The sequence below is a fragment of the Peromyscus maniculatus genome, chromosome 23 (assembly GCF_049852395.1).
Source record: "Peromyscus maniculatus bairdii isolate BWxNUB_F1_BW_parent chromosome 23, HU_Pman_BW_mat_3.1, whole genome shotgun sequence".
Classification (NCBI taxonomy): domain Eukaryota; kingdom Metazoa; phylum Chordata; class Mammalia; order Rodentia; family Cricetidae; genus Peromyscus; species Peromyscus maniculatus.
This window is the reverse complement of record NC_134874.1, coordinates 63133099-63161078: the sequence shown is the minus strand read 5'-3', so window position 1 is coordinate 63161078 and position 27980 is coordinate 63133099. Positions and strand designations below refer to the sequence as shown.

General features: G+C 42.6%; 2 protein-coding genes across 2 annotated transcripts in view; one reads left to right on the top strand and one right to left on the bottom strand.

Annotated features, from left to right (window-relative positions):
* The window catches only part of LOC121826500 (vomeronasal type-2 receptor 116-like), a 182257-nt gene that overhangs the window by 53276 nt on the left and 101001 nt on the right, over positions 1-27980 (top strand). The gene's annotated exons all lie outside the window — the stretch shown is intronic.
* LOC121825461 (disks large homolog 5-like) lies at positions 121-16071 on the bottom strand. The gene is made up of 3 exons (XM_076560918.1): positions 15790-16071; positions 2041-2200; positions 121-402 (listed from the first exon to the last, which is right to left on the bottom strand). Exons 1-3 carry the CDS (start codon positions 15986-15988, stop codon positions 267-269), a joined length of 495 nt encoding a protein of 164 aa, XP_076417033.1. The 5' UTR covers positions 15989-16071; the 3' UTR covers positions 121-266.

Below are 27980 nucleotides of genomic sequence, written 5' to 3'. Positions count from 1 at the left end.
GCCAGGCAATGCAGCTGCCATGTGGGAAAACACAGAATAATAGAATTGGGTTAATTTAAGATGAAAGAGCTAGCTAGCCTGAAAATTTTAGCCATTGGCCATACAGTTTGTAAGTAATGTGTTCCTCTGTGTGTTTATTTGGGTCATTTGGCTGCAGGAGGCAGGTGGGACAGATTCCTCCTGACAGCAGGTCAGGCAGGACTGGAGAAACTTCAGACAGCAAAAAGCAGTCCTTACCAAGTTCTGGAGTCCACCCAGACAGGCACTCACCGGTAGATTTTGGTCTTCTCACTCAGCTCTGTACACTTGTACAAGGCCTCACTAATTTCCTTGGGTAATTTCATCACATCTGCCATATCCATCTTATGCTCTGTGTTCTGCATCTCATGATCAGAATTCAGCCTGTGGTAGGGCATAGCCCCAGGAGCAAAGAACCCTGTGAACACAGGCCTCAGGGACCCCATGAATTAAGGATGTATTTTGCACTACCCTAGCCCACTGGATTTCACACACTGAATCCTATGTACTGGGAACTCCTGATGTGTAATAGACTTCCTACCCTGACTAAGGGCCAGAAAAGGCTGGGTGTCAACAGGGAGGGAGACAGACCTACATGAGCTCCCTCAGTAGGCCTGGAAGAGTAGACTAGCTCTCTATGTAGGTCCACAGGTGTGGGCCTACATGAAATCTGTGATGACATTTCCACTGATGTTAAAATAGAAATGGTTTTTCCTTACAAGGATATCCAGAACTCATAATCAGTATTGGCTTGAGTAGACACTCCATGAGGATGGCTTTATAAAACTCCCAAGGGTATTCCAACGAGGCACCTGGGTGAGCACAAAGACTGAGAACCGTGATGCTCAAAGTGGAGCTCCCTGGTCTCAGCACTTATATCACCTGAAATCTTTGAAACAGGCAAATCCTCAGGCCTACTATCAACCTCCAACTCACACGATCTGAAGGGACACACACATGCACACAAAACACATGCAGACAACACACACACACACACACACACACACACACACACACACACACACACACACTGTAAGGGAGCCTCTCAGAGACAGTACAGAACACACTGAGACACCAAATCGTCAGCACAAAGAGATGCATTTCCCCGCAGGGCAAGCATGGCATTGGGAGCCTGCCTCTGAGTCAGGCAAAGGCAGACAACACGCAGCAGGCTTTTTTCAGCAGTGGGATTTGAAATACAAAGTTTGAGTCTGTGCTAGGGTGAGTTGCTGAGATCTGATTGGACAGGTTGACAAGTGTAGGCGGGTAATGAATTTTGATTGTTGGACTTTGGTGTTTAGTTTCAAGAATGAGTCAGTGTCCACAAAAGGGAATGAAATGGGGGACTAAATTTAGGAATGTAATCTAATGGTTAATCAAGGGAGAGGTAACTGAAAAGGGCAAAACCTGCCACTGCCATGATTGTGATGTTTGGGCCCCTTAGAGAGCAATTCACACACACACACACACACACACACACACACACACACACACACACACACACACAAACCCACACACAATTAGGATGACAAGAAATGTAGATAGGTGGCATTGTCTCACAGTATAAGGAACAAGACCAGAGAGGAGCAGAGATGGACACGAGGCCTTCCAGTCACACACAGAAGGACCAAGTAGAACCACCAGGCCCTTCAAGCTACTCCCAGAGCAACAAGCAAAAATATCTTGTCAAATACAGAGACTCAGGTTAAACTCAGAGCACCCAGCATCTCCTACAAGCCAACACTGTCAAGGTCTCTTGAAATGCATGTTGTGATCTTACACCCTACTGCCCCTCTCTGTGGACTGTGATTCAGTCCACAGGCTGTGGGTTTCATTAGGAGGAATCAGAACAGCCTGTGTCCCATCTCACTCCTACAGGCTTCAGTTCTGCCTCTCAGATGCATTCAGGAAAATTTGTTTGTGCAGGCCGCCCTGCAGGTGCAGCTTCCAGTGACCCAAGGACTGCTGGAATTGACACAGCTGGGTCAAGACATTCACCAGAAAACAGGGCATGATGAATACCTGTTGTTCAACTCATTGTTGTAATGGGCCAGGAAATCACGCAGTTCATTCCTGTCATTGGTCATCATCTGTAGCTGAAGTTTCAGTTTTTCCACCTGGTTCAGCTGCTGCTCCTGCTCAGTGAGGAAGAAGGGTGTAGATGATGCCTTCCTAGCAGTCCCTGTAGGTACACAAATACATGTGAATTTGTACAGATAAATGGCATAAGCTAAGAAGATCATGTGGTGTCCCAAGAGGAGGCCCGAGGAAGAGGAAAAGCATGGAACCCAGTGAAGCCCTTAAAGATCAGAACATCTCTCCTTAAGCTGGGCCTCATAAGCCATGTGTATGTCTCCAGTCCTTATGGCTAGATATATGCCTCTGGCCTTACTGAAGCCCCCCCTGGGTCTGAAAGACCTAAGCAAGGCCGGCCATGTTGTTTTGAAATTGTCATCTCATACCTGATGTGATGCAAAAAAAGTCCAGCCTAGTGATTTTCACCTCCCAGCCGTGATAACCTGTGTCCATGACTAAAACGAACTGAATGTTTCAGACCTGGGTACATGGATGGAAAGTTTCCCTCCTTTCTATATATATATCAGATATAAAGTGCAACAACATCCCATTCTGATACCGCATTAGTGGTTCTGGGCCTCCTATTGCATTTTTTTTGCCATGCAGAATGAACTGAAGGAAGTCCCTGCACAGCAGCTGCAGCCTTGACCAATCCTGGCCCTCTGCCAACTAACCATCAGGAATCCTCCACCTTTGATCTGCTCTTTAGGAACCTAGACAAGCAGCATAGGCCCATTGCTTCATGATCACAGCTACGGGTCCCCATTACTAGAAGGTTCATTTCTAGCCTCACCTCCTTCTTAGGAAACTAGGGCTTTCTCTGCCAATCAGTGTGACCAGTCATGTCAATATGTCAATTGGTGAACTCTATTAGCACTTAGTGAATGCCTCAATGGCAGCTGGCATTGCCACAACACTGGTGATTTCACAGAAAATGCCACAGGCTCTCCAGGGTACAATAGAATTTCCAGAGAATGGACTGTTAGGGCCACTGCCAATGGTCATCGCCTATCTGATAAAAAGCTCTTCCCAAATTCACCAATAGCCAAGCTGCCCTTCCCAGGAACCTCTCCTGAGACACAGGGGAAGGCCTTCAGCACCTCCTCCTTCCAATCCCGAGATCTCTCAGATTCATTAGAATCTAGTTCATTCTAATTCAATAGTTCATCATGTGTGGAGAGCAAGACTCACTTTCCACACACCACCCAGGAATGGCTGTTCATCCTGATGATCGCCAGCTAATAAGATGAGAAACTAAGGATGCTAAGAAATTAGCTAAGGACAATGGGGAAGGAAGATCAGTTCCATGAAGTGAATAAGCACATTAGAGAAGATCCACTGGGCAGTTACAATGTATGGGAATGGTGAAGGATTATGTGGGTTTTGTTGGAACAATGATGAGTCACATAGGAAATGATGCAGCTTTTGCCAAAACCTCCAGCAAAATACATTCCAACCATCATGATGTTAGCAGAGGTGTTATCAGCCATTGAAAGGTATGACTGAAAATACCTAAGGACTGTGCATCCCCAGGTGAGCTTTCAGTCACCAAGAACAAATACTTACAGGAAGAGTCATGTCCCAGTCCTGCACTACAGGTAGAGGAAAGAGGACTGGCTAGTGAGAGGGCAGGAACTCAGAAACCTTAGGGGTCACTGACATGCAGCAATGCTTGGTGGCTCCTGCCCTGCTAGTGGTTGTTCTTTAAAATGTGAGACTCTCTAGATCTGGCCAGGGGACTTTACTCTCCCTGCTATTAGTGACACACACCAAAAGAAATCCAGTGTGGGTGAAGTGCAGGGCTGGAACTGAAACCTCTTTAGTCCCTCTGTGCTTCCTTCCCACTCAGAGTGAAAGCAGATGGCCCTCAACAGAGCAGCTGCAGCCTTGACCATTCCTGGCTCTCTGCCAAACTCACCATGGAAAATCCTCAACTCTGGGTCTGCTCTTGAAGAACTCAGAGGACCAGGATAGGCCCATTGCTTCTCAGAAACTCTCCCCTCCTGAGCCCCACTCCTGGAAGGATCAGCTGAAGCCTTCCTCTTCAGGAAGCTCCCATTCCCTTTCCCAGGACTCACTGTGCTTTCCCCAGAACCATTTGTTTCTTGGTGTGTGACATGGAGACTGAAGGCCATCTTCCTTCTGCCTCCCTCTGATCTCCCTGTGCTCGCCATCCTGTCTCTTAAGAATCCTGTTCAGTCTAGTCAGCATGTCTGTAGGTGAAACACGAGACACTGCACAAATGCCCCAATGACAGTTGGTGTTGCCACAACACTGGTGACATCACATGGATGCCAGGGCTCTCCAGGAGACAGTAGAATGTCTATGTGCTGATGTCACATGGTATAGCTATTTCATCCCTGCTTCATACCTCACCCAAAAGTGACTTGAAACCAAGGTGCCATTTCCATGAATCTCTGTGGTCACAATGGAAGCCTTTAGGTAGATCCTCCTTCTAAAGTCATAAAGCTAGCTTTCTGCTTCATTATAAACTTTATCTAAGTGGGCCGGGCAGAGTTGGCCCAAGCCTTTAATCCCAGAACTCGGGAGGCAGATGCAGGTGGATCTCTGTGAGTTCGAGGCCAGCCTTGACTACCAAGTGAGTTCCAGGAAAAGGCCCTAAGCTACATAGAGAAACCCTGTCTCGAAAAATCAAAAAAAAAAAAAAAAAGAAAAAGAAGAAAGAAAAAAAAAGAATCTTTATCTAAGTGAAGTTGCCTTTCATATATTTCCTTTTTTTCCTAAATATTCTGTTTATATTTCCATACCTTAAACCATTTTATCTTAGACCCCATATAAACTTTATTTATATTCAAATCTAATTTAGCTTTAATGTTCCATATTTTTATATCTTAAACTACTACCCCGGGTTGAATACAGAATGTATTCAATCTTTCATGACATACTTAAGCCTTTAAATTTTTATAAACATATTACATCTTAAAATACCTTTTTTTTCTATTTAATTCATTGAGTTATCCTCTGCTTGAAATTTGATCCAGTTTTTTTCTTATCTTAGCCAATAATAATTTTAAACCAATTCTCTTAAATGATGGCTAGTATTTGTAACCATGCACAGAATGAAGCATGATCAAGCATGCCCCACCTCACTGTAATAATGCAACTAGTCCATCGTAAAGGATGAGGGCACCATCATGTTGTGCCACAATACACATATGCTTGTTTCCATACAACACACACAAATATGTGCCCAAATTCATACATTTAGGATCATGTGTTTATCTACACAATTGCATGTGCACACACACACGCACACACAAATATACTTTGAAATTGAATTAAATGTACAATAAATTGGCATAACAAAAATCAAAAAGAAACAACTTTGTTGTATTGGCATGCATGTGTATGGTATGCATAGCTATGAGTAGAGTTATGTTCATGATTTATAAGTATCTATATGGTATACATATTGTGTAGAACCATATCTAACTGCATATACATGTGTATATAAATATAAAGATAAACTGAAATCCCAACTCCCAGACACCAGCCAAGGAGGCAGCAGAACTTTCCAAGTGCCCGGATTGCTGTGTTGGCTCTTCGATGACTCAAATCTGAGTGCCTGTTATATTTTTTTTTTTGGAAAGGCATCATTTTTTAATTCACAACTGAGGCACTGTATTTGCCTTATTAGAAAATATGTAACATGTAACTTTCAAAAAGTAGAAATATGAGAAATAAACTTTGCTATCAGTATCTAGAAATGAATATCAAAACTTCCTTCAATGCTTTTTTCTATACCTGCATATCATTTCAGTAGTTTAATATTAATCCTATATTTTAATTTTTTCTGTATTTAATTTTTTCTCCCCTGAATAATGCAGTGTTCGATATATATACATCATGAGGTATCATTCTCCATGATGGTAGTGGCCACTACTGTCTCTATCTAAAGCATCTTCTAGTTGATAGAAGTCGAGTGGTTAATTTCTAAATGTACTCGTTTATGGTTCTGTGTAGGCTTAGGAAACATTTATTACACGAGGCTTTGGAGACACAGAGGTAACTAGGGTGAGTAGCATGGGAAGGAGATGGTGGGGGTGCGCTGTCTGCATGTGTTGGGAAAGTTCTAGTTAAATGGGTGAAAGATCACATCTGAGGTAATAGGAGGCAAAAAGGCAGAACACAAAGAGAAAAATATTTCTGACTCTGCACGCTGCTACTCAGTCTTCCCCACTGCATGACACATGGCTGTCCCAGATTTCCACTTAGCAAGGTGAATTGATTGACCTGGGCTTGCTCTGCAGTGATGTATGTCTACATAGAGGATACAGGTCTAAAAGCATTTGTAACAAATACACCTAAATGTACAAACCGTTACAAGGGATTCTGCATCTGAGCTGGTTTATGTAAGAGATCCATGCCCAAAGGGTGTTCCAAAAGTAAAATTCTTTTTTGAGTCCATTGTTCTCTGTGATTATGTTGGATACATACTGTCTTTGTTAGGCTTTCTATTGCTGTGAAGGGACACAATGACCACAGCAACAATTATAAAGAAAACATTGAATCAGGAGGCTTACAGCTTCAGAGGTGTAGTCCATTATTGGCAGGACATGGAGGCATGTAGGCAGACATGTTCCTGGAGAAGGAGCTCCATCTTGATCCCACAGGAAACAAAAAGTGCTCTGAGACACTAGGCATGGCGTGCGCATAAGAGATCTCAACAACTCCCTCCCCCACAGTGACATACACCCTCCAACAAGGCCACACTCTCTCCAACAAAGCCACACCTCCTAATGGTGCCTCTCCCTGTGAGCTTATGGGAGCTTCTTACATTCAAATTAACAAACCTGCAAGATAACATTAGAAGGCATAATGAAACAGTATTTTGGTGTGCTAATAGAAGATATTTTGTAGAGGAGAGCACTTTTTTTAAAATGGAGAATGGTATCATTTGGTTCTACCAATCTTTTGGTTCAACCTATCTTAGGTTCCTTGATAGAGACTCCAGAACAAAACAGAAATTAACAAGGGAAAAGCATGAACACTCACCTAGTACAAACTTTCACAGCACAACTCTTCCTAAGGATCAAGCACCCCCAACAAATGCTTAGACCTGAAATTATTTTTTAAAGATTGTGTTCATTCAGAATTAATTGTCATTATATAGACTATCTTTTGCTTAAGAAGTAATGCTCAAATGTGCATATTTTCATGTAATACTAAGTGAATATGCTAATTTACATATAAAGTCAGGTATTTTAAATGTACATTAATAGCAACATTTTGGACTTCACTTAATCAGTATCAAATTATTTAACCATAAAATCATATAGTATTGATGCCCAGCCACTGAGTGAGCAAGGGAGATGGGAGAAGGTGAACACAGCATCATCAGCTGCCATTCATCCCCACCTCACTCTCATATGCCCTGGGGAGTATCTAACCATGAATCCTGGACCTCTGTGTACCCAACCAGGCACCAGGCTCATTTAGAGAGGTCCCTCTTAGACCCAACATAATGAGCTTCCAGCTATCAGGGGAAGGATGGAAAGAGGTAACTCTCACTCAAACTGATGATGTGTATGAGGGTATAAGAGCAGCTGTTACCCCGTACATTCCTGCATGTCTTAGAAAAGGGCACATTGCCTGGTCTATGCCAGCCCTAGCCAGCCTTCCAGCCTGAAAGCCAAGAACAAAGTCAAGGACATCAACGTCTCACTAGTGCCTCAAGTCTCAATAGGATGAGCAAGCAAACAGGAGTAGTCCATCCCCAAGAGTCCCCATGCCTCTACCAAAGGGTAGTCACCACAAGCTTCACAGACTCCTGCCAAAAACTGTCCCAAGTGACACCCAGCAGCCTCAGAACACTCCTTAGTTTAGAAGTGGTGTAATATCCCAGGTACAAGTCAGAGTGACCCACGGAGCCCATGGAGATGGTAAAAGGTCATCAGTCTTGCTGTGGTGATGATCTCAAGAGAAATTACAGACACTGCACGTAGCTAGAGACCAGGACAAGTCTACCCAAGAAAGGAAGCCTTTCAAACACTCATCTGGTCTCAAATCTGGCTTCCCTCCCCAAATTCTACAATGTATATGGACAGAAGAGCACATGGCCCCAGAACTGATGGGCCCTTACTCTAGATTTTATTATGGTCCTGATCCCTAGGGTGGGCTATAGCCTTCATATCCACCAGAGTTCCTTCCTTCCCACAGAATGATGCCTTTATGTATCCCACATATTTCCCAAAAACCCTACCCTTCACACCTTGGGGGTCTTCTTTGATATTCACCTCCTGGTGAGTCCAGTCATTTCAACCATGTGGCATGGCATTGAGTCCTGGGCATGCACCATGGCTCAGGGCCAGCACTGTGCCTTTTAGAGCATGAGTAGACCTGAGAGTTTATTCCTGAGTTGATGGAAAGTGGAATGTTATGAAACGTGTGTCAAAATTAAAGCAATAGGAGTCAAGCAGATGAATGACAAATAGTGAGGGCTTTTGGATCACATCCTCTCTGTGTGCCTTTATCAGTTTGCAGATATGCGGCTGAACCTTCCTCCATGGAGGGACATGTGGTGCTTCTGACCTGCTTCAGGAAATTGTCAGGAAGTCCTTCCTAGGTTTTATGAGCGGTTTCAGCGGGAAGATCTGAGTCCCTCCTCACATTCATTCATCCACTCAACTTCCTATGTCAAGCCCCATGTTTTGAGATGGCATATTCTGAGTGCCATCAAGTATGAAATAAAGCCAAAGGTCTCAGTATAATTAATGACTGTGTTCATATCATGTTCTGTGCATGTCATTTTGCATCAACTTTTCAGTAATATTCGTTTTAAAAGTATTTAGTGATTGAAATATATAAGGTAATTCATCTAACTGGAATGTTTTTCACTAAGTCTTTGATACTTTGGTATTCTAAAATGAGCAGTAACCATGAAGGATATTTAACTTATGAAGTGCTTGGAAAATTTGACCCTTGTAAGAATGTTGTATTTGGTTAAGTATGTGGTGATGGCTGTAACTGGTTAAATGCTGAAACCTGAACTGTCCACAGGGGTCTCCAGAGCACTATTGATGATCTTAGACCTGAGAAGTGCACTAGGAACACAGGACAGACTCTCAAATGCTCACAATGCCAAGAAGAACATGCCATTTCATTGACTCATTCTGGAAGCTTCCTTGGTGATTTTTTAATATTCACTGGTGGTTTCCAGTGAACTCTCCTACCTGCATAGCAGAGTAACTTCACTTTTGCCTTTCCCCGTGAATTACTCTAGACCAGCAGTTTCTGCAAGCTAGACACATAGCAAACCTCCTCCCACCAAGAATTTTTAGTCTTAGGGTGAGCTCTTATTGAGAGTATCATTCATTTGAAACAAAATTCTGCACAAATTTTTCACAATGCCCTTAATATTAAAATATTCTCTAAGTTTCAGAACCACAAGGAAACCCTCTAAGGCAGAAAGCCATGAGTCAATCATGAAAAGTACCAGGGAAGGGCCAATGAGATGGATAGTTGGGTGGAAGAAAAGAGCTGAATCATCCGAATTAGTTCATTGACCTCCATATGAACAGAATGACAAAATGGCATGGCGTGTATTGTATGTTCATTCTCTCTCTATTGTATGCATGTATGTATTTCTCCTTCCCCAAATAAGTAAATGGATTATTATTATTATTTAAACACCAGTAGGAAGATTTCCATACACTCATCATATGAAAAAATTTTTAAAAAATGAAAAAGATTGCATGCAGCTCACAAATTTTTGCAACCTCAGTTCCAGGGGTTATGACACCCTCACACAGACATACATGAAGACAAAACACCAATGTACAAAAAATAATAAATCAACAATTAAATATTTGTAGAAGCTATGGGGTCAGGGGCCCCACAAGCATCCGACAGAACTAAATAATCTAGGCTAATAGTGACTCCGAGACTGAACCACCAACCAGGGAGCATGCATGGGACTGACCTGTGTCCTCTGCATGTATTTTACAGTGAGACTCCTAACAGTGGGAGCAGGACTTGTCTCTAATGCCTGCTTCTGGGACCCATTCCTCCTACTGAATTGCTCCATCCAGTCTCAATGTAAGAAGTCATGCCTCATCTTACCACAACATGATACAACATGACAGGCAGATATGCGCAGGAGGCCTGCCCATTTCTGAAGAGAAAAAAGAGAAGGAGGAATGGATGGGGAGCAGGAAGAGTGGAGGTTGGGGGAGGGACTGGGAAGAGAGGATGGAGGGGAATTTTGGTTAGGATGTAAAAACAAAAATAAACAAATAGATAAAAACATTCATTCTAAAAAGGGAGAATATTATCATATTTAAATTTGAGATACTAAATTCATGTACCTCAAGGTACATTGCCACTTATTCTAACTTTATAAAGGGTTTGCAGTTGTACATAATAGTTAGATAATATTAGGCATACTTTTGAGCTGGTCTAATACAAAATGTGGTTGCATTGTACTTGGAATAATTATATCATGTTTAAGCATTGTTATGACCTTGTTATTGTTTTATATTTGGAAATTAATCATGTCATAAAAAGATATAATTTTGTGTCAAGTTGACAAGGGTGCAATTTTGATAGCAATTTTTGTTTGTCAAATTTATTACATCTGGAATTAACTAACACCCAAAAGTGGAAGGGCATGTCTGTGAAGTATTTTTGTTAATTAGAAAAGAGAAGATCCATGTAATCCTATTTTTGCAGTATGAAGAATTCCTTTAATCTTGATATTGATGGGGAAAGAAATGCCTTTAACTCAGATGTTTTGAGCCAAACAACCCCACCTGTAATCTCAGCCAGGCCTTGTGCTAGAATCCCATATAAAGAAATGGAAGAAGGGCCTTTTGCTCTTTAGCTGCTTGCTCTCACCTTGCTAGCAAGTCCATTCCTTCACTGGCATTGGAGCCAACTGCTTTGGGATTCCAGACTATACTGCTGATGGGCTGAGACATCAAGCATAGTGGACTGAGTAACTCCTGGATTCAAGGACTTTACCCTCATAGCCATCCAAATTTCAATTAGCTGAACCACAGCCTCTAAGTCATTCTAAAATATAGAACTCAGGACATCTGGAAGAACATCCAGTGCTCGTAACCTCTGAGCCATCTCCTCAGCCTGGGTTTTTTTTTGTTTTTCCATATGAATTATGTATTGTTATTTCCAAGTCTGTGAAGAATTGTGTTGGGATTTTGATGGGGATTACATTGAATCTATTGATTACTTTCGGTAAGATTGCCATTTTTAGCATGTTAATTCTACCTATCCATGAGCCTGGGAGATCTTTGATTTTCTGATATCTGCTTTGATTTCTTTTCCAGAGACATAATGTTCTTATCATACAGGTCTTTTACTTGCTTAATTAGAGTTACCTCAAGGAATTTTGTATTATTTGTGGCTATTGTAAAGGGTGATGTTTCTCTGATTTATTTCTCAGCCCTTTTATCATATGTATATATGAGGGCTACTGATTTTTTTTTAGTTAATCTTGTATCCTGCCACATTATTAAAAGAGTTTATCAGCTGTAGGAGTTCCCTGGTAGAATTTTTGGGGCCACTTACGTATACTATCATATTGTCTGCAAATAGGGAAAGTTTGTCTTCTTCCTTTCAGTTTGTATCCCCTTGGTCTCCTTTTGTTGTCTTATTGCTCTAACTAGAACTTCATGTACTATATTGAATAAATATGGTGAGAGTGGACAGCCTTGTCTTCTTCCTGATTTTAATGGAATCGCTTTGAGTTTACCTCCATTTAATTTGATGTTGGCTGTCAGCTTGCTGTAACTTACCTTTATTATATTTAGGTATGTTCCTTGTATTTCTGATCTCTCTAGAACCTTTATCATGAAGAGGTGTTGGATTTTGTCAAAGGCTTTTTCAGCATTTAATGAGATGACCATATAGGTTTTTTTTTTCTTTCAGTTTGTTTATATGGTGTATTACATTGACAGATTTTTGTTTGTTGAACCACCCTTGTATCCCTGAGATGAAGCCTAGTTGGTCATGGTGGACATTTTTTTTATGTGTTCATGGATTCAGTTTGCCAGTATTTTATTGAGTATTTTTGTATCAATGTTCATTAGGGAGATTGGTCTGTAATTCTCTTTCTTGCATCTTTGTGTGGTTTGGGTATCAGGGTAACTGTAGCCTCATAAAAAGAGTTTGGTAATGTTCCTTCTGCTTATGTTGTATGGAACAATTTGAAGAGTATTGGAATTAGCTCTTCTTTGAAAATCTGGTAGAATTCTGCACTGAAACCATCTGGTCCTGGGCTTTTGGAGGGAGACGTTTAATGACTGCTTCTATTTTCTTAGGGGTTGTTGGTCTATTTAAATAGTTTACCTGGTTTTGATTTAACTTTGTTATGTGGCACTTATTCAGTAATTGCCCATTTCTTTTAGATTTTCCAGTTTTGTGGAGCACAGGTTTTTAAAGTATGACCTGATGATTCTCTGGATTTCCTCATTGTCTGTTGTTATGTCTCCCTTTTCATTTCTGATTTTGTTATTTTGAATGCTTTGTCTCTGCCTTTTGGTTAATTTGAATAAGGGCTTGTCTATCTTGATTTTTTTTCAAAGAACCATCTCTTTGTTTCATTGATTCTTTTATTGTTCTCTTTGTTTCTTTTTCATTGATTTCATCCCTCAATTTGATTATTTCCTGGCATCTATTCCTCCTGGGTGAGTTTGCTTCTTTTAGTTCTAGAGCTTTTAAGTGTGTTGTTAAGTCACTAGTGTGAGATTTCTCCATCTTCTTTATGTCGGTATTTAGTGCTATGAATTTTCCTCTTAGCACTGCTTTCATAGTGTCCCATAGGTTTGGGTATGTTGTACATTCATTTTCATTGAATTCTAGAAAAATCTTTAATTTCTTCATTTCTTCCTTGACCCATTGGTGATTTGTTTGGGCATTATTCATTTTCCATGAGATTGTAAGCTTTCTGTAAATTTTGTTGTTGTTGAAATCTAACTTTAAGCCATGGTGGTCTGGTAAAATGCAAGAGGTTATTCCAGTTTTGTTGTTGTTGTTGTGTTGTTTTGTTTTGTTTTTTTATGTGTTGGGATTTGCTTTGTGATTCAGCATGTGGTCAATTTTAGAGAAGGATCCATGGGGTGCTGAGAAGAAGGTATATTCTTTTGTGTTAGGGTGGAATGTTCTGTAGATATCTGTTAAGTCCATTTCAGTCATAACTTCTGACAAAGTAGGTCTTTTCTCATAACTTCATAAGTGTATAACAAAAGAGAGCTTTCCTCCTTTTGTGCAGCTCTGGGAGGGACTGAGGAAGAAGGAAGAAGTTACTGAAGCACAAGGAAAAGGGTGGCCAGTGCCGCAGACCACCCAGAGGGAGACCACGACTGCGGGAGAACCAGGGAGAAGGCTCAAGGAGAAGTCAGGAATTGGCAAGCAAATGACAGACAGACACACAATGTGTTGATGTGCTGCTGCAAATTTACTTCTGCAAAATCAATGCTTATATATTTTTACAATCAAGGAACTCGGCAGGGGATTACATCAGGCCTTTAACTTTTACAATTACTAAGAATCAGCAAAAAACAATAACAAAGTACATCAGTATCTATTTCTGTGTAGTGCAAGAAACAATAACAAAGTACATCAGTATCTATTTCTGTGTATCACTTCCACAGCTTGGAGTTCATTGCGGTTGTTGCTTAAGGGCATGATCTCAGAATTTTGTGAAATCTGTCTCGCACCAGAGACCACATCTGTGGGAACTTAATCTTTTACCAGCCAAGGTTTAACTCACCCTCTATATATTTTTGTATAATTTCATTTATTTCTTCCTCACTCCTATATATCCACTTATCCTTCCAGTTGTCATAGACCCTTCTATACCAATACCTTAGGGCTGGCTTCATATTTTCTATGATCTGCTGTCTTTCTTCCTTACTATAAATGCACCAAGGCTTTCTAGTCCTGGCTAGCCTTTCCATAAAAGGGAAATCACTCCAAAGTTGTTTCTTTCCTTCATGATTCACCCATCTATTCCCAACTTCATCATAGCTTCCCGTATATGGGAGCGGCTCTAGGTAATTTCCACTCTCAGGGGTCCACCTAGGGGCTGTCCACCAACGCCCCCCGACACAGATAAGACATACAGAGAAAAAGCATGATTAGTGCCAACAAGGACTGTCGCCCTGGGATCCTTAGGCTGCATGACGACCACTGATTGTGGGGGAACTGCCTGAGGCCCCGCTCCAGGAAGCTCCAACCTCAACCCTTCAGCTGCCGGCCCCAACGCAGTGGCATGCTTTGCTACAGCTACACAGGTGTAACAGCTGTGGGCGTAGCAGTTCCTCCTTTTCTATTTTTAAAATGAAGCTCGAACACGTCCTGTTGCACTGTTTTTACAGAAGTATAAAGACACTTAATGAGACAGGGAAAGAGAAAAATGACAAGCACCACCAGTAAAATAAGCACTCCTATGACTATAAAATATTGAATCCAATCCATAGGATTTAAATCTTTGATTCCTTTTTCTATTTCTGATGCTAAATCCTGTAAACCCCCTATTTGTAAGTGAGCCTGACTCATAGCAGAGATATCTTTCTGAAGTGCATCTAAATCATGGGTGATATCTGTATCTTGCCAGACACCTTGTAAATGAGCTTTCACCTTGTCCCAAGGCTGAGAATTATTATAAGGTAATGGAGTAACAAAGATGGATTTAAAATTACCATGGCAGCGAGCAAACATTGTGGTCTTAAGGTTAGAAATATCTTGTTCTAAGGCCAAAACCACTTTTTCTAAAACATTAATTTTTTATCTATAGCCTCCTGCTCGAGCAGAGCCATAGTAATATTTTTATTAAGAGTATTCACATAATGAGCAGTATGAATTTCTTGAACTAGAGCTGTAGTTCCTACAGCAAAGGTAGTTATAATAGAGATTAAAACAGTAATGCCCAAAATTAGTGTAGCAACAAACCTCTTTGGCCGAATTAAATCTTTTAAGGCATTTAAAACTTGAAGAGCTGAATTATCATACCAAGGCTCAGGACCTAGTCCACAGGCAACATGACAAAAGGAGGTCGCCGAACTATAATCACAGTTCCCAAATCTTTTGGCTCCGAGGAAGTGATACAATTTGTTAATTTACAAGAACTACAAATTATCTGAAATGAATTACCATCTCGTGAAATATTAACAAAGGAAGATTGTGCCAAGAGTAAAGCATTAGGGTAGGATACGCAGGCTCGAAGACCAATGGCCTCTGGTTGAGTATGGTTAGGCTTTTTCTCTAGCATCATATTGGCAGCTGTAACAAGCCTAAATAAATCAGAATGTTTTCTAGTGATGTTGCCTTGTTTTGCAAACCATGTAGGTTCGACAAGTCCTGGAGAGAACCATCTCCTAAGGGGCTCTCCATGTCCCTCAAAGACATACTCATGAAATTTCTCTTTATGAGTATTCAAGTAATTTTTATAAGTCTCTCCTTTGTCATTAGAATTAGAGTAGTCCCAAACTTGAAGCACATCCAACGACCCCCGTGGTTCATACCACGCAGCAGCATTAGGAAAGCCACAAGTCAACCAAGCTGGAAACTTGGACAAGGAAGAATCCCAAAATTGATCCTTGTCTCTATATTTTTGAATGCAAGGAGTTATAGGAATAGTATTAACTTGAGTAAAATTATCTCTATACAGTCTGTCTCCTAAAGTTTGTATCCGTAGCTCCCGAACCCATCGCCTACCAGAACTCTCCTTGTCTGGGCCGTCAGTCAGGAAGGTTCTATAAGATGTCAGAAAGCAGCCGTAAGGCACTTTCCCTTGCAGTGTCATGCAGATTGGTAGTGAATCTGCTCTGCCCTCAAAATTTATTAAAGAGGAGGAGCTGCTTCTGGCGTCAGAATCTTGAGCTCCGCCTAGCCTGACTGAGTCATTTGTTAACATTTTAATGGGTTCCCGATCAAGCCATCCTACTGGCTGAATAATAGGGGGATTAGGAAACTCCCTGAGCTACCGGGAGTGGAGCAGAGATCAAAGACAAAAAGGCAATAAAGTAAAATGAAGCGGTGAGGGGTTTTCCCTGCTCTATTAAGAGCGTCTTTGCGTTCTGAGTCAGAAGCGGAATCTGCGACCAAGTCACTTTCATTTTCTCGCCGCCGAGTTTCATCTTCTTCATTTCCGTCACCAGCTTCTTCTGTTGCTTCCTCCAGCGGCGCTTGCGCCTTCTTTTCTCCCTTTGCAGGTCGGATAAGGCGATCCGGGATCCAGATGGGGGAATCGGCATCCTGTGGAAAAACACAAGCATACCCTTGTCCCGCGGTTATGAGAACATCCGGTCCCTTCCATGTGCCAGACAATAAATCCTTCCAATACACTTGTGGCAGTGGAGTTTTATGAAACTCACGGTCCGAATGGATCAGGGCCGCAGTAAATCCTTTGTCATTAGTATTTAGATGGTTGAGGACAAACAAGGCATGAGATAAAACATGATGAGGAGTAAAATATGAATTAGAGGCTTGCAACCTTTCTATTTGCAGCTTTAGATTTTGATGAGTCCTTTCTATAATAGCTTGTCCCTGTGGGTTATAGGGTATTCCAGTAATATGCGTGATTCCCCATTGATTACTAAATTGTTCAAATGCTTTTGAAGTGTATGCCGGCCCATTATCTGTCTTTATTTGTGATGGAAGGCCCATAATCTGAAAGCATTGCGTGAGATGTTGAACCACATCTTTGACTGCTTCCCCAGTTCGGGCTGAGGCAAAAGTTAAGTGAGAATAAGTGTCCACTGTAACATGGACATATCCCATCCTACCAAAGGAGGAGATATGAGTCACATCCTTTTGCCAAATGACATTTGGTTTTAAACCTCTAGGGTTTACACCCATTTTTGGTGGGTGATGAATAGGAGGGCAATGTGTACATTCCCTCACTATTTGTCCTACTTGTTCCCTTGTTATAGAGAACATTTTCTTCAAAGCAGATGCATTCTGATGATGCATTCTGATGATGCATTGCATGACTCTGTTGAGCTCCTAAAGAATTCTGTGTTAGTAGATCTGCCATAGCATTTCCTTGAGCCAGTGGGCCAGGTAATTTGCTATGTCCCCTTATGTGTCCCACATAAAATTTTTGTGATCTATTGTGTACCAAATTCTGCAATTTTTGCAAAAATGGTAAAATAGGGGACTTCCCGGATAAAAAGGCAGTTTCTAATGCTGGAAACAAATTAGCTACATATTTTGAATCTGTAAAAAGGTTAAGCTCTTGAGGAAACTTCTCAAAAGCTAAAATAGCAGCTCTTATTTCTGCTTGTTGTGCAGAAGTCTTCTCTCCTTCCTCTACCCACAGCCCATGTGTCTTGGTGAAAACCGCAGCTCTTCCTGTGGAAGAGCCATCTGTAAAAATATTTACAGCATGATCTAGGGGGCTGTGAGAGAACCAGACAGGAAATATCAGTTCCACATGCCTTGCAAATTCTATTATAGGATGTCTAGGGTAATGATACAATATTTGTCCTGTATAATGTTGTAATGCCAATATCCAATCTTCATTAAATTGATATAAATTTTCTAATTGTGCCTTATTATAAGGGATAATGAGCTTCTGAGGTTCTCTTCCAAACAATTCCCTAGATCGATTGCGGCCTTTGCAAATTAACAGGGAACACAAATATGGATAATCAGCTAACATTTTTGCTTGAGTGTGTGGTAAATGCAGCCATTCCAACACCCCATCCTGCCAAAGACAGGCAGTAGGTGTGTAGGAGGTTGCAAAAATTAGTAAAGACCAAGGTTTTTCATAATTTATTTGTTTGACTTTAGCTTCAGTTAAGGCTTGTTCCACTAATTGTAAAGCCTCAATAGCTTCCTTTGTCAATTCCCGTTTAGATTTTGGATCTGAATTGCCATGCAGAATGGAGTATAACGGACTTAACATGCCAGTGGTAATTTTCAAATAAGGTCTAAGCCAATTAACATCACCTAATAGTTTCTGAAAATCATTTAAAGTCTTTAATTTATCTCTTCTAATGGAAACCTTTTGAGAAATAATATAACCTTCTTTAATAATTTGACCCAAATAATTCAAAGGCCTATCTCTTTGCACCTTATCAGGGGCTATTACTAGACCATATATAGTCAGTGCCTCTATAGTTTCCTCTAATATTTTTTCCAGCTGGGTTTTATCTTTATGAGCCAAAAGTATGTCATCCATATAATGAATAAGATACAAATCACGATGTTCGTGTCTTATTTTTTGTAAAGCCAAGTCTACAAATTTCTGACACAATGTGGGTGAATTTTTCATTCCTTGGGGCAAAGTTACCCATTGATATCTCCTAAAAGGTTGTTTAAAATTCTCTGAGGGAACACTAAAGGCAAAATATTCACTATCTGAGGGGTTAAGTTTAATGGTAAAAAAGCAATCCTGTAAATCTATGACAATAATATGCCATCCTTGTGGCACAGCCACAGGTGAGGGCAGACCAGGCTGTAAAGGTCCCATGTCTTTCATGACTGCATTAATTGCTCTAAGATCCTGCAACAGTCTCCATTTTCCTGATTTCTTTTTAATAACAAAAACAGGCGTGTTCCATGGACTATTGGACTCTATTATGTGTCCTTTTTGTAATTGTTCTTGCACCAGCTGTTCTAGAGCCTGTATTTTTTCTGTTGTTAGGGGCCACTGACTCACCCATACAGGCTCTTGAGTAAGCCACTCTATTTTATCTGCATATAGATGTTCTGCAGTGGCCCCTATGAAAAATTTTGATCACTAATCTGATCTGATGTTACCAATTTTATGTCCATGGAGTCTAGCATGTCTCTTCCCCATAAGGTAAATGGGAGAGAGGGAAGTACATAAGGCTATATTAGTCCTTCCTTGCCTTCACTTTTCCATTTCAACAATGCAGTGCTTTGCATGACCCCTGAAGCAGAGCCTGATCCTAGCAAAGAGGATCCAGTCTTATGGACGGGCCAGCTATTGGGCCAATCTGAGGCAGCTATACAGGTCCTGTCCGCACCTGTATCCATCAGACCCCGAAACTTTCATCCATTGATCATAATACATTTAAAGGGTCTCTCCCCGAGATCCTGTATCATGAATGCACCTTCAGTGGATCCAAACTGCCCTTGCCCTCGAGCACCTTTAATAACAGGATTGGGTAACTTAACAAAAGGTAAAAGAATCAATTGAGCTAGCCTCTGTCCTTTATGAATTTGTATAGTTTCAGCTAAAGGTTTCACCATAACCTTGATTGTATTTTCTGTATCTGCATCAATAACTCCAGGAAGGACCTCAAAGTTCTTTTGATAATTGGAACTTCGTCCAATGACTAGCCCCACAGTTTGTGGCAACAGAATACCCTTCACATTAGTGGGGACCAATGTCACTCCATCCCATTTGGATAATATCATATCCTTAGTGCTAGCAAGGTCTAAGCCGGCACTCTCTGGGGTTGCTCTAGGCAAATCATGGATAGTAAATTCTGGAGCGTCAGGGTTTAACCCTGAAGAAGGTGCTTGCTGACTATTCTCCTCTCCCTTTGGTGCGAGGTTAGGAGGGAATCCCTGACCTAGTTTTTTGTCTCTTCTTGATCATCATCGGAACCTCCCCTACCTAGGGGAGTTCCATCCTTATGAAACTTTGATTTGCACTCATTTCTCCAATGTCTACCTTTTTTGCAGCGAGGGCATAGGCCAGGAACCCCCTTTTTGGGTCCTGCTCTGTTTCCCTGCCTGCAATCTTTTTGCATATGTCCTTCTTTTCCACATTGAAAACAAGTAGGAGATTGGGTGGCCTTCTTGCCATTCCCATATGTCTGTTTTATATAGGCACTAAATTTCTGTCCTTTCATTGCTACGGCGTAGGCCATTCCTTGAACTACAACCGGTGAGGCATCTTGGCATGCTTTAATATAATCTTGCAGGGTTCCTGTTTTTCTGATTGGCCTAATCAGATCCTGACAGAGAGCATTGGCATTTCCCCAAGCTAACTGTTTTAAAAGAATATCCGTTCCCTCAGAGGGAGGGAGCATTCTAGAAACAGCTTCCTCAAGTCTAGCTATATATTCTGGATAAGGCTCCTCAGTACCTTGCCTAATGCTAGCCAATGCTCCTCCTTTGGTTCCCTGAGGAGGAATCTTACGCCATGATTGTACAGCGTTGGTTGTTATTAATTGTAAGATATCTCTAGGTATCTTAGTTTGAGATTGTGGGGTGGCGAAATCCTCCGTCCTCATAAGCATTGACATAGTGGGCTTAGGGCCACGTTTTCTGAGGGATTGTACCACAGCTTCTTTACTCTTGTCTTCATACTCAGTCCTCCAGAGGATATAATCCCCGGGGCTGAGAGTGGCTTTTGCGGTTTGCATCCAGTCATAGGGTGTTAACCAAGAGCTGGCAACCACATCCACTATTTGTAGTGTGTAGGGAGCAGAAACCCCAACACTTTTCACTGCAGATTGCAATTCTTTTAACACCTTTAATGAGAGGGGCTCCCATACAGGACCCTCATCCTCCCATGATTCTGTAACAGGAAAGATCCCAAAAGAGGCGTCCCCCGTCCTACGTGCCTCTGCCATAGCTCCCTGAAAGCCAACAGGTGGCAAAGGAGAATGTTTTCTTGGCTTTGGCACAGGTCACTTACTGGCTGCAGCGCCGATCACTTTGAGAGAGCGGGGATTATGAGTGTGATCCCGATAATCATCTTCCCATTCCTGCTCTGCTTGTTGATCATCAAGACCCCAGTCATCATTATTTTCTTCTACAATCCTAGTGCTATACTGCAGAGGAGGAGCAGAGGCAGTGAGCAGCATATGCTCTTCCTCTTCTCCTTCCTCCTGACCCACTTCATCGTAGATAGGGGATTCCCCCTGATCAGAAGCGGTTTCCCTGCACAGTCCCTGAAACGGGGTTGTCTCTGACAAGAGATCTCTCAAATGAAACCATAATTGAAATGCCTGTGGAGGCAGAGTCTTTTTGCCCTGATTGCAGGGGAACTGCCTGAGGCCCTGCTCCAGGAAGCTCCAACCTTAACCCTTCAGCTGCCGGGCCCCAACGCAGCAGCATGCTTTGCTACAGCTACACAGGTGTAACAGCTGTGGGCGTAGCAGGCCAGCTGGATGGGACCAGGACTAAGCTCTGGGGATTAAAGGGAGGTCTTGGCAGACTCTGAATTATTCTGCCAGTACACTGGTCATTATCATTCACAGGACCCTCTCCTGTTAATGCTTGCCCTTACCCAGAGTCTTTTCTCAACCCCACTCAGCACCCTCACGAGAAGCCTTTCCATAATTGCTTGAAACCCAAGGCTGCTCCAAGGCCTCAGTACCCCTTTGCCAGCAAATTCCTAGTGTAGGCACCCCAGCCCCACAGCAGAAACACTCACCCTCTCCTGACAGAGCTCCAAAATCACAACATAAATTTGCTGTTCTTGAAAACGCTGTGGAAGCCTACGACGTGTTGATGTGCAAGGCTGCAGTGAATGGAAATCTCTGTGGACAGCTTCTCCTTCTGGGAGGGCCAGAGAAAAGACTTCGGCATGATCTTGGCTGCGAACGACTCCTTTGTGTCTGGGTCTGAGATCTCAAAACATTTCCAATCCTCCTTTATCAGAAAGCGGCCCCTTACATACTGGTGCCTGCTGAGTGGGTCCAATAAGACCTCCGGAATCTCCTTCAGCAGTGGGGCAGCTACTGGGTCCCTGGGAACTGCATCTCCCTGGACCCTGGTTTTCCCGAGGTCGGCTGGTGCTCAAGCCAGCTTTCCAGCTTTGTCTGCTGCATCCATGCTCCTGATTTGCTTTGCTCCCCCTGGAATTCAAACAAGGCACTGGGAATCTTTCAAAGGCCTGCCTGCGTGTTGCTGATTGGCCATGGAGATTTAAAAAGAAGCCGCCAGGCACTCTGCATCATGTGAGTGCTCTATGGCACAGCTCCCTTTAAAACCAGCATCTTGTGAGCAAGAAACTTGCTGGGCAGGGACTTGAGGACTGAATGCACGTGGGATAGCCTGGGAAACCAAGAACTAATTGGATATGTAGAGATCGACAGCTGGACTGATTTCGGTCCTGCTGTCTGCCCGTGTGGTCCACCTGTGCCTCATTGTCCTGTGAGGATCTTACACCTTCCTCTGGCTTCAAAGTGGCTTCTGGGGATTCCAACACACAGCAGGTGCCCTGCCTGCTGAGCTGTCTCTCCATCAACCTCACCCTTTAAACTTTTAATTAATTTATTTTTAATAATTTATTAATAAAAAACTGTCATGCTAAGTTGCCTAGATAGGCTTTCTACTTAGCAGCCCTGCTTCATATGCTCGTATTACAGGAGTATGCCAACACTCTTGGGTTATTTAAACTTCTCATTGAAATACGGTGTGTTTATAGAAAAATGGTCTGGTTACAAGTGCAGGCGTTGAGTTTCCTCTAGCTGGACACATACTGTATAAAGAGTATTCAGACTGGAAAAGAAGGCACTACCAGCATCCAAAAGTCCCCCGTGACTGCTGTTGGGTCCCGGGAACCACCCCTAGAGATGTACTCTTCTAGTCAGAGGACTGGGCAGGTATTAGCCTTGGCTGCTGTGGTTTGTCAAAAGGTTGCAAAGCAAAAGCAACACAGAAAAAGTCGGTGTGGAGCAAGCTCCCAGGACGGCAGGCCCAGCAGCTCGGGCCTGTTATATGAGTGCTCTACCACCTGCCTACCTCCCGACCCTGTGCGCACAGGCCTTCAGTCAGCAACTTGGCTTGAAGCTCTTAGAGCAAAAGGCACTATCAGTGGGATTCACTCAGCTAGTTCAACTTTTCATTTTAAAAATAATCAATTAACCTTTAGCCTTAAAGGGGGTTATAGGTAAAAGACACAAAGGCATTTTTTTTTTTGCCATTAGTATTTTTATGCAATTTGACCAGAGAACTGTGCTGAGGAACTGGTGACAATATGGTATGGACTGAACTGTGTGTCCCCTCTCCCAATTTCTAAGACTATATTTGGAGAGAGGCCTGGAAACCATGGCTTAAGAAGTTGTTGGACCTGTGAGATGGCTCAGTATGTAAAGGCACTTGTCACTCAGCCTGATGCCCTGAGTTAGAGCCTCAGAGCCCACATGGTAGATCCCCAGAGCCCACTCCCCAAAGTTGTCCTCTGTATCCACACTTGTGTTCACACACACACACACACACACAATGGGGGGAGGGAGAAAGAGATTCACACAATAATCATAAAATATCTTTTAAAAAATTAAATTTATAGCCAGGCAGTGGTGGTGCAGGCCTTTAATTCCAGCACTAGGGAGGCAGAGGCAGGTGAATCTCTGTGAGTTTGAGACCAGTCTGGTCTACAAAGTGAGTTCCAGAACAGGCTCCAAAAGCTACACAGAGAAACCCTGTCTCAAAAAACCAGTCAATCAATTAATAAATTTATTTGTTTATTTTACACCCCAATTGCAGTTTCCTCTCCTTCCAGTCCCTCCCCTATACCCCGCCCATTCCCACCCCCATTCCATTCCTCCTTCATTTCTGTTTAGGAAAGGGCAGGTCTCTCATGATATCAACAAAACATCGAATATCAAGTTGCAGTATGACTAAGTACATCCCATGTATAAAGGCTGGACAAGGCAACCCAGTATGAGGAGTAGGGTCCCAAAATCCTGCAAAAGAGTCAGAGACAGCCTCTGTTGCCATTGTTAGGAGTCCCACAAGAGGACCAAGCTACACAACTGTAACTTATATGCAGAGTATCTAAGTCAGTCCCACGCAGGCTCCCTGGTTGTTGATTTAGTCTCTCTGATTTGCTATGAGCCCAGGTTAGTTGATTCTGTGAGTCTTCTGTGGCTCCTACAATCCTTTCTCCTCCTCGTCTGCAGGATTCCCTAAACTCCTCTGAGTATCTGGCTGTGAGTTTGCATCAGTTTCTATCAGTTGTAGATGATGCCTCTCTGTTAACTTTTTTAAAGAGCATTTGCAGATTGCACTGTGCCCTGTGGCCACCAGCTTTATGGTCAAGTCCACAGTGGTCTTTAACCTTGGTATAGATACCAACACTTCAGCTGAGTCTTCTAGCTATTTGCAAAGTTCCCAATGTAGAATAAAACTTCGCTGCTCTGAGCATTTAAGAGGAAGTATTTGGTTATGAGTGTTTCTCCTTTCACTGAATTATTTCAGTATTCCTATGTTTGGGTGGTGACATTATGTGCCACAGTCACTCATATTAAGTCCATTTATATATGGGGTGAAATTTAAGGATGAGAACATCATCCTGAATTTTCAGGTCCTAGTATTTTGTCCATGGCAAATGATGAACCAAAGCAATTTCCAGTTTTCATCTGCACTGCAGAGACTTAGTATTTTCATGGCAAACACATGGTCCTTGGGAATGCTAAAGAAGACTTGAACATTGTTGAAGCCATGAGCAACTTGGCTCTCAGAAGAGCAAGTTCAGCAAGAAGCTCACCACTGCCAAATATGGGACAGCTGTGATCGTTCTGAATGGCACACACTTTAAACACCAGGCCCTCCCATCTGCAGCTCAGAGGGCACCCATCCATCTGTGGCACCCATGCACCCATCCTTCTGCTATTCATATCTTATAGTCCTTGAGTCCTGCTGCTCTTCTTTGGGTTTGTAATTTCCTCATTCCCCTGAAGTGGAGCTGGATTGCACGGTTAAGGTTGTGGTTATGAGTAGAAACTAAATAAGGGAAGGAAAGACACCATATTGTAATAAGTCAATACCTTCTATCCAAAGGGTTTTATTTTGCCAAGAAGTGAGGAGGCTGGGGAGGAGCTGTTAGTTCAATCTTAGGGTAGGAAGCTGAAGAACCAGACAAACATTAGAGCTGTCAACTTCTTCCAACGCTCCTTTGATGATGAAGCATCTGTATGGTGATTCCTAAATGCCTTTCTAAACACCTCCTGACAGCTTCTCTGTAAACACATGCAACTCCTTCAGACCTTTGCTGCTGCTGTGGAAGTCTGTTAGTGCTGCTAGACAAGGGAAGTTCTGAATGTACCCTTCTTTATAGAGAAGCAAAGAGGCCTGACTCAACATTAGTGCAGGCATGAGAGGCAGCAAACTAACAATATTAGAACTAGGCCTCACCATTACAATAACCAGGAAAAGCCACAAACTGTACACTGTAGGAGATCAATCAGAATTGAGACAAACAAGTACTAAGTGCTCTAGAACATTAAGGATAGCTTATATAATTTGTATATAGCTTGCCAGTTTCCTTGCAGCCAGTACCAGCCACTGTTTGACAAAACTTCTGTTACCTCACTCCTGCCCAATCAGGAGTCCAACTCACATCTGAATCCCCTGACCCCCATCCTTTGCTCCTTAAAAACCCTGCCTCAAATGAGCTCGATGCTCTCCCTGATCCAACTGCTGTGTAAGAATGGATGGAGAGCCCAAGCTGGATCTTGCATTAAGGTTCTGTGCTTTTGCATATGAACTCGGACTCCTGGTGTTCTCTGAGGGGCTTATGATGTGGGGTAACAGGAAGTAGGTTGTGAAAGGAGAACTTGGCATCTGTGTATTCGTTTATGAAATTATATCATGGATTAAATGTGGTATGAGGAGATTGTTCTGGGAGTTAAGATCAAGAGTGTCTGTGATTTTTTTTCCAACCTAGCATGAGATTGCTTAGTTATAAAGTAGGTGTGTTATTAGATCTGTTTACCATTATATTGTGATTGACTCAGGATTCAGGAAGATCACCTCTAGCCTTACCCTGTCATGACTAGTTGAAACTGGTAACTAAAATCTTTATGAACTCCCTTTTTTCTCATAGTTTCAAGAGACAGTAAATTATATATTATCTGTCATGTAAAGGATTAAGTGACCACAGTCAGGTTGACAGTGAAAGGATGTGATAAATTGTGCCATCGAGGGGTTGCCCTCCCCTCTCTCTCTCTCTCTCTCTCTCTCTCTCTCTCTCTCTCACACACACACACACACACACACACACACACACACACACATACGCACGCACGCACGCACGCACTCATGCACACACACATACATGCACATGTGTGCACATCTAGAAAAGTGATTATGAGACAGGAGGAGGGGACCCTAAAGGGAGCGAGGGAGGCAAAGAGGATAATGGTGTATATATGAGATGAACACAGAAAATCAATCTGTTTGGGGCAGGAGAGAGGGAAGGTCTATTTGATGGGGTGGAAGGTGCTCCAACCCTGAGCCATGCCCTAACCCTGAAAAGAACTATTTTTAATAAAATACATTTACTTCTGAAAGCTGTAAGACAAAGAATGGGTTGAAGCTCCTAATAGCCTGTCTGGTATCTTGCAGAAAGAGACACAAATGCCATATGGGTCAAGTGCTTGAGATCACTGTGCACCAATTGAAGACAAATGAGGCCTTTGCTCCAGGCCAGCAGAAGCTGGTCTGCAACCTAAGAAAAAATGAAACACAGAAGGAGTGTCTCTTCCAGAGTTGACAAGCACTCTACAAAAGGAATGGTATCCTAAAAGAGGGCTCTGAAGGATGAAGAGGAGTTTGTTCATGAAACTGGCCAGCAGAAGGAGGGTGTGGTAGTCTTTTCTGCCTGCTTTTATAAATAAAGTTTTATATCAGGGCAGAAATACTGCATGTGGCCACTTTTGCTACAAAACCAAAAATGAATGGTCACAAGAGAGACTGAGGGCTGACGAGGCTGTGACATTTACCTCTTGGTCACTTCCAGACATTTGAGGCCTCTGACTTTGCAGAAGTGTGACTCAGCACCACAAGCCTAAAAGTCCATCAGCTGAGGGATGACATCAGCTCTGGGATCCTGTGCTGTGAAGGAGCAGGATGGACAAGGCTGAAAGAAGTACCCCATGACAGGGGCACAGCAACAGTTCCCACAAGCACCATGGGCATGCTCAAGACAGACAAGACACAAGCTTCAGTTTTCTGGTCTTTCCCCACATTACAAGGAGCCATCTTTTGGTAGAATATGGATCATTTGAGGCCCAGGTGCAGCTCGGTGGTGGGGAACTTGCCTGGCATGTTTGAGGTCCTGGATTCTATCCCCAGGCCACCCAATAAAACACTTGGTTCAATACAGACAGGCACACCTGACTAACAGCACACAATGTCACCCTAGCTACTGGGGAATCTAAGGCAGGAGGATGTGAATTAAAGGCCAGTCTGGTCTACATCGTGAGTTGCAGGACAGTCAGGGCTATACAGAGAAACCTGTCTTTTATTTTTCAGGATTTAACTGCCTTTATTTTATGCTTAAAATATACATATAAAAGAGGGGTGGGGGAGATTAATGGAAAATAAATAGACTGTGCCAAAACAAACACTTGAAATTCTAGCCAGAGGTAAGACCCATAGTAAACGACCAACTGATGTTGAAAGGAGGTAACTTCGAGAAGTCTGATTCAAGCCTGTATGAGTGGTGTCTCATTAGTTTCAACTGAATGGTATCTTCAAGAACACTGGCATTCACAGTTGTCAGGTCCACTGCCACACGTGGGTGGGTGAGTGTGAGAAATGGCTCTCCATGCCTGGGGTGATGTAGAGAGCTCCTATTGGAACTGGGTGGAGAACTGAGGAGACACGGGCACAGTTGTCACCAGCAGCTCACTTGACTTCACCTCCACTGCTGAGACCAGGCAGATTGGATTTGCCTTGTGTGCCAGCTCTTTCCTTAGCCTGGCTAGCTCCTCCTCTTCCTGTGCCTCTTCCTGCTGCCTGACTTCCTCCAACTGCTGCATTTTAAAGGCATTCTCTTTTCCGTCTCCTGCTGCTCCTTGGCTCTCTTCTCTGTGGCCATTTGAAAGGGTTCTTGAACTAGACAACTAGAGAGGTTCTCTGCAACTTATTTTTTTCTCTTTCCTGGGAACAAAGGGCTCCTGGAAGATGATGGTGTTTGGACGAGCCTCGAAGCAAGCGACTTTCTTCTGCTGCTTCGGTTCTTCCTC